The sequence below is a fragment of the Arachis stenosperma genome, chromosome 2 (assembly GCF_014773155.1).
Source record: "Arachis stenosperma cultivar V10309 chromosome 2, arast.V10309.gnm1.PFL2, whole genome shotgun sequence".
NCBI lineage: Eukaryota > Viridiplantae > Streptophyta > Magnoliopsida > Fabales > Fabaceae > Arachis > Arachis stenosperma.
In genome coordinates this window covers 115,638,548-115,646,641 of record NC_080378.1, presented here as the reverse complement: position 1 = coordinate 115,646,641, position 8,094 = coordinate 115,638,548, and the positions used below count along the sequence as shown (strand labels likewise).

General features: G+C 29.6%; 1 protein-coding gene across 1 annotated transcript; it reads left to right on the top strand.

Annotated features, from left to right (window-relative positions):
- Positions 1–5,499: 5,499 nt before the first annotated feature.
- Positions 5,500–7,882, top strand: LOC130960320 (probable LRR receptor-like serine/threonine-protein kinase RKF3). Its single transcript, XM_057885696.1, has one exon. It carries the CDS (start codon positions 5,610–5,612, stop codon positions 7,632–7,634), a length of 2,025 nt encoding a protein of 674 aa, XP_057741679.1. The 5' UTR covers positions 5,500–5,609; the 3' UTR covers positions 7,635–7,882.
- Positions 7,883–8,094: the final 212 nt, after the last annotated feature.

Genomic DNA, 8,094 nt, shown 5'->3' with positions numbered 1-8,094 from the left:
TGAAAGTTCTTTAGACTTGTTAAACTGCTTTATGTAACACAGACAAAAGTCAATTTTAGTGACTTGAGTATATTGTTTTGTAAATATTTTAATAGATAAAATTAATAAATCATGTTTTAATTTGTTATAAATATTAAAGTCGAATTTTTTTTAAATATGTTAAATATGTTTTAAATATGATGTTGAGGATGTGTTACATTTTAGTATGATAAAAAATTCTATTTGTTTTAATATCGATTTTTGAGAATTGCTTAAAAAAAATTTTTTAAGCGTCAGTCATGACTAGATCGAATTGTGACACTTAAATTTTAAGATTAACCTTAAAAAATTATTTTAATATTTTAGGTATTAATAATAAAAATATTTTAGTCGTTTTAATATAAAATTCAAATTCTTATTTTCTAATACAATCAAACAACCTTAATCAATATTATAACAATATTTTAGTTATTATTACTAAATGGCCATTTTGGTCTCTTATAATAAATTCTGTGAGTATTTTTTCTTTTTAAAATCAATTTTAAATTTTAATTCCTCATATAATTAAACAAACTTAAATTGAAAATAATATTTTAGTCTTTTAGAATTAATTATAAAATATTATTTTTATCAAAATATTGAAAGTGGCACTTTAATTCTTTTGCAAAATTATTCAAAAAAATATGTTAATATTTTCATAATAAATTAGAAAGACATTTTAGTATAAAAAGTATATAATATATTTTTTAATTTATTAAACATTTAAAGCGAAAGAATAAGAAGATATAAATAATAAAATTTAAAAAATAATTTGATTATTTATTAATAATATAATATTAAATATATACATATTTAAATTTAAATAATATTAATTTTAAAAAACTAATTTTATTTTTAATTCCAAGAATATAAGAAAAACTACCTCATATAATCATATGTATATTTATATGATTGTCCAACTTGGTAATATATATATATATATCAATACGTGGTTTATATATGTGGATTGAAACTGAGTTAACAGGGAGGAATTAATTAATATGTGCATGAATATATATAGTAATTTTTTTTTATATCGTATCTTCTAACTCAGCAGCAACAGATTAAGAATTAATTCACAACTATAATACTAAATTTTATTTAAGAATTAATTATTAATTAATAAATTACTGTATATATAAAATAGAATTTAAATTTTTATATTTATTTAAATAAATTAATAAATTAATTATTAAACCAAATCCAACTTAATTATATATCTAATAATCTTGATAGAATGATAAGAAATAACCAAGGTTCTTAGGACCGAATTTGTGACCAACCAATAAAATTAGAAATTTAAAAATTTAACTGAAATTTAATTATAATTAAATTAGATATAATAAAATAATATATTTATATATAAAATATATTTTTAAAAAATTAATAATAATTTATTTTAATTTATATATATTTTTTTAATTAATTTACTGTCAAATAATTTTAATTTTAAAAATTAGACTCATTTAATGACTGATTTTGGATTAGTCGAATCGAACTATGAAAGATTGAAAGGTTTGATCCAATTCTCTTAACCACGCCGATAACACTATTCCATTATTTAGTAATAGTCTATTTTGAGGTTTGAAAAGAGTCATAATTCTTGATAATAAGATCCTAGTTACGTAGTGTGTGTATATATATATATATATATATATATATATATATATATTGTTGAAGAATTTTTCCTTTCAATTTTCGTAGGCTTGATTCGATGGCTAATATTGCACGTGTAAGTAGCAAATTAATATTTGTGATCTACTATTGACTAGTGACTACCTTCTAGATTGTGTGGAAAAAAATAAAACAAATGATTAAAATAATATTAAAAAAAGGAATAGATAGGAGAAAATGACAAAAAAAAAAAGGACAAAGTTGAAGAGATGAATTGATAGTGGATAGTGGATAACTAGTAAAGTGATAGATACCATATCTCTATTTGCATACCAAAAAAACATGATGATGAATAATTCAATCAATTAATAAAAGTATCAAACATCAATTTCACACAAACTTAATCAAAGGTTGGGTTCGAGGAAGGAACCTTTTTGATTAATTGTGTGCCTCCAATTTTGTCCTTCATATTCACCTAAGTTAGTCAACTTAATTGGCTGCTCTCAGGTTCTTATTCCATACCAATATAACACCTTCCCTCCATAGTCAACCACCAATTATTAAGCTCTCTCAAAAGAAATAAATAATAAAATAAAGTAATATTATCACATATGATTCTATAATTTAACACCTCGCTATTAAGTCATTTTTTCAGGTGTTTTCTAAGGTGGTTATCCTCTCCCTCTTCTGTTACACTAATGCACCATTGGATATTTAGTTTTAGAGAAAATCTCTATCTTTATAATTTTGAAGACACATAAATTTTAATTAATTAAAAATATAAAAATATTTTTTATTTTGTAGAATATGAGACATTTAAATTTATCAGTTTAAAATATATAAAGATAAATAAATTTTTTGAAAATATTTAGATATTTTATATTTTAAAAAATATAGAATATTTTTGTATTTTTAATTAGTCAATAAATTAGATGTCTTCGAAATAAAATGGACAGAAATCTATTTATTATTTTCTCTTATTATTAAATATAGTAATTCTATTATAATAAATATTTTTTTATTGATTTGTAAGCACTTTAATGGATGAATTTCAATGTTTTTCCGTGTTTATTGTTTAAGGTAGTTTCTCTTCTTAGTATTAAGGGGAAGAAACTAATTAACTCTTAGACGTAATTAAATTTATATATTCTTTCATAAAAAAATCAATAATTTTTTTTCAATCGAATTGATCAATAAAATTTCTAAGAGTAAACTAAAATCTAAATGCAACTTTCATTTACACGCAAAATTTCTACAACGTTATTAATATGGACATTAAAAAAATTTGACATCAATTCAACCACCACACTGGTACAATTAGATTTAGATCAAATTGCCCGTCATTTGCACTGACCTAATTCATAAATGAAAAAAAAAATTAAAGGCCAGTAATTTTAATTTATGTTAATCAGTATTTTTAGCCAAGTTAATATTTTTAGTTCAGTAATTTAGCATCATATATATCAACACTTTTAAATATTATTGATTAACTGTTAATAAAAAATAATAAATTGTGATAATTTTGTAACATGATCCGTTATATCTATTTTAACAAGCAAATAGCATTACTGGCAAAACAAAAAATCAAAGACAGATTTAAAAAAAAAAAAGGTAACTAAGAGTTAATTCTCAAGTATCACCAATTGAAATTAAAGTTTATAATTTATTTTTATGAGTAATATTACATAACTAACAAATTTTATTATTTTTTATTAACATTTGGCCAATAATTTTTTTATATATATTAATTAAATTATCAATTCATAAACATTAAATTCTAATAATATAAAAATAAAATATTAATCTAAAATATTAGCTAATACTAAAAAGTGTTAATCTACTAATATTTTTTATTTTTATAATTTAAATTTAAATTTACATTTTAATAAATAAAAAAACTAAAATTCTAACTTAGAATAATTATAATAAATATATTAAAATTAACTATTAATATATAATACATATTAAAAATAAATTAAATAATATATAAATAATTATTAATTTTTGATATATAAATAATTGAAGGTTGTGGTAGGCTTAGAGAAGTGGGTGGAATCTATGCCTTTTTTTTAAGTTGCTGTTATGATATTTTTAAACAAAATTACAATTCTGATTCTGTTTGAACTCAGCAGCGAAAATTTATGAGACAATTTATTTTTGTCTCATGAATATCAGAAACCAGAACTCAGCAGAAAAGAGAAAAGCGAACACCAGCATGTATCCTGGTTCGGTTGCCTTGTGCCATGCAACCTATATCCAGTCTCCTCCACAATTATGGAAGAATTTCACTATAGTTAACAGAATTACATACACCAATTTCACACTCAAGTTCTATCCTAACTTGATATTGGCTATGCTAACTCCTAACTATTCACTCTTAGTGCTAACCCAACTAAGAAAGGGATACCAAACAGGTACAAGATACAAGACACTTAGCCAACCTAAAGAAATCAGAAAATTAACTCTAGGTTTTTCTCTCAAGTGTATCACTCAGCCTTTTTCCACTCATGGCTTTTACTAGAGCTTTCTCACAATGCCTTTTCTCACAAGAAATTACAGAAAGATAAACTTAGAAAAGTACATTACAATCAGTAAAACATGAAGGAGATTGACTTCATCAGCAGCCTCTTTGCTATGTGCATAACCAGATTCGCAAACCTCAGATACAGTTCTTCAGTATTGGCCGAATGCTTCTTTGAAAGTAAGCATTATCCAAGTAGAGGAACTTCAGAACACTGTTCTCACACTCTGGTTTTCTCTCCTTGCCTCTAAATGAACAACAAGCTTCTTTTTATCTCCTTGCATGTTGCTTGGTTCTTCTTCCAAGGTCAACACTTTGAGCCTTGAGCTTCACCAACCCACAGATTCACTTTTTCACCTTAATCCCCAGAGTAGAAACTTTTCCTCTGACTTCCTCATCTTGACCGAAAGCCACAAAGCAATAACCATAGAAATCTTCTCATGGTCAACTTGATCTTAGCCATTGAAAAACTACTTGGTCCCCAAGTATCACTTGTGACCGTAGATGTGAAGCAGAATAGGGCAGAGAACAACTTTCCCTTGAATGCCATTTTCGGATAGAGCAGAGAGTTGGGAAGAAGAGATGAGACCGAGTTGCATGTATGAGGAAAAGATTTACCTATAACCTAAGCTTGATTTGGTTTGGATTTGTTGAGATGACTTCTGCCTTTCAAGCTTAGTTTTTCTTTCTTGCTTCTTTGGTGATTTGCTTGGTGAAGAAGCTCTTTCACTCTCGTTCTCTTTCTTACTTTTCTGAAGCTGATTTGACTTGGTCAGAGAGAAGAGATACGTTGCACATTTTGGAGGAGTGAAGAATTCAATCTTACAAGAGAAGCTTTGTGGAATGGATACGGGCTTGAATCGATTTGGTTCATGTAACCCGTTTGGCCCATCTAATTTCTTTGGCTTTTATCTTTTGCTTTTTCTTGGGCTTCTGATTTTTGCTTTCAGCTCAATCATCCTTGCTAATTGCTTTTTTTATTCCATTTTGGCTATTGAAATTTTAGCCTGCAATAATAAACAATTAGTAAAAAATAAATACAATAATCAACATTAATTATTTATTTTGTCCAAAAATAATGTTTGTTATCACTAATTAATTTAGTTAATTTCTTAACTCAACAATAATATTTTTAAACTTTGGAATATGATATTTGTGTGCTTGTTTTTGTTGTTTCTATTATGATAAAAAATTAAGTACAGTTAATTTTTTATAAAATTAATAATTAAAAATTATTTAATAATTTTTAACTATTAATCTTATATAAAATTGCCTGTACTGAGTTTTCACTTTTGATTATAATAGTACCTTTGATTACATAATAAGCTAAGATTGTATAAAGTGAATTGTCAAACACTCAAAAACATGTGATTATATTCTGAAGCCCACCATTTCCAACTCTTTCTTCAAACAAGAAACAACTACTCAATACTCATCACCACCACCATTATTCTAAATGACCATTTTACCCCTCTTCCTTTTCTTCTTCTTTCTACCACCACCATCTCTCTCCCAACAACCACCACCACCACCACCACCCTCATCATCATCATGCCCTCTTAACTTCACCATCCTCTACACCCTCACCGGCACCGGAAACACCCCAACCTCTTACTCCGCCGCCTCCGGAACCACCGTCACAAACACCAAGTGCCAGTTCATCCGCCAATCCTTCCGCCTCCTCCAGTCCGACCTCCTCCGCCGCACCGACAACTTCATGCCACCCCTCTCCGCCTCCCTCTCATGCTGGTCCAACTTCCAATCCTACATCAACTCCTTCGACCCCACCTTCCATATTCAATCCTCATGCGGATTCTCCAACGCTTCAATTTCCCAAGGTTGCGTCAACATCACCACAAGGCAACGCTTTGAATCGTTGGTATCCTCTTCCGTGCTTCAAAATGTGGATACTAGTTGTAACCAGTCCCTTGAGAATAACTCGCCATGCGCACTCTGCACTACAAGCTTGTCTTCTTTACCAGCTTCTGGTAAATCTCTTGGGAACCTCAGTGATTGCACTTCTCTGCCTTCTGTTTATGCTGCTGCTTTTAGCAACGCTTTTGGCCCTTCTAACCCTGGCACTGCAAAGTGCTTGTTCTCCCTTGATTTCACACCTCTCGGTGATTCTAACAACAAGAAGAACAAGAAGAAGATTGTTGTTTCTGTCGTTGTCACCTTTATTTGTGTTTCGGGTTTGGTTTTCGTGGTTTTGGGATTGTGGAAGTTGAATGAAAAGTTGAGTGGTAAAAATGTTAGTGTTGCTGAAATGGGTTTGGTTTCTTCTTCAAGTGTTATGGGTCTGGATTATTCTTCTATGGATCAGAGCACTACTTTGATAAGATTCAGTATTGAGGATATTAAGAAAGCTACAAAGAATTTCTCAAGAGATAACATAATTGGAAGAGGAGGTTATGGCAACGTTTACAAAGGGTTGCTAAATGATGGAACTGAGGTTGCATTGAAGAGGTTCAAGAACTGTTCTGCTGCTGGTGATTCCAGCTTCAAGCATGAGGTTGAGGTTATTGCAAGTGTTAGGCATGTGAATCTTGTTGCATTAAGAGGATATTGCAGTGCCACAACAAATTTAGAAGGGTACCAAAGAATCATTGTTTGTGATTTAATGAAAAATGGTAGCCTTCATGACCATTTATTTGGCGGCGGTTCTTCTTCATCAATTGGGCTTAATAATAAGCTAAGTTGGCCAATTAGGCAAAAGATTGCACTAGGAACTGCTAGAGGAATTGCTTATTTGCATTATGGTGCTCAACCTTCCATAATTCATAGAGATATCAAAGCAAGTAACATTCTTTTAGACGAAAAATTCGAGGCTAAGGTAGCCGATTTCGGTCTAGCAAAGTTTAATCCTGAAGGTATGACACATATGAGCACAAGGGTAGCAGGAACAATGGGTTATGTGGCTCCGGAATATGCTTTGTATGGTCAATTAACAGAGAGAAGTGATGTTTTCAGCTTTGGTGTTGTGCTTCTTGAGCTTCTAAGTGGGAAAAAAGCACTTTCAATGAGCAATGACGGTCAACCTTCTGCGTTGACCGATTGGGCATGGTCAATGGTTAGAACAAACAAGGCCTTAGATGTGATTGAAGATGGAATGCCTGAACTTGGGTCACCCAAGATTCTTGAGAAGTATGTTTTGATTGGTGTGCTCTGTTCTCATCCTCAATTGTATGCTAGGCCTACTATGGATCAAGTTGTTAAGATGATGGAAACAGATCAAGATGTTGAAGATAATGAGGAGAACATGGTGCCGGCTATACCGGATCGGCCGATCCCTCTGGTGGCCAGAAGGATTGATATCGAGAGATCGGCCAGTAGTAGTGGCGGCGGCGGCAGCGGCGGCTCTGGTGGACTATCTAGTCCTACAGGGTACCAAGCTTATACAATTGGAAGTGATAAGCATTCTTCTAATAACTCTAAGGAAGATGGAAGTTCAAGCTCCAAGATTTTGAGTATAGAAGAATGAGATTTTTCTTCTTCAAATTCTGGCTAGTTTTAGCAACATTTTGTTTATACATTTATAATTTAATTTCTTTTATCTGTTATAGAATCAAATGTACATATTTTGATACTTCTTTTTGAGCTATACTTTTATCAAGTTTTCATGAATTTAGTGCTAGATATTAGACCTAATTTTTCAATTTTACACTTTTGAGAATCTTGAAATATGTCAATGCTCTTAATATATGAAAGAAGAGGAATGGTTTTTGGTTTGGTAGGTTGTTTTCAATGCCAATTAATTACACTTCGGTTTTGTTTTTGCTAACTATATCATGTTGTCACCTTTGGGCATGATTGCATGTTTAATATTCTCTCTATTCATATTTATTTGTTACTATATATAATTTTTTGGTTAATATATATAAATTACTTATATTTAAATATAGCATTTGGCTAATAGGTTATGTCTTAAGGATAGATGATAA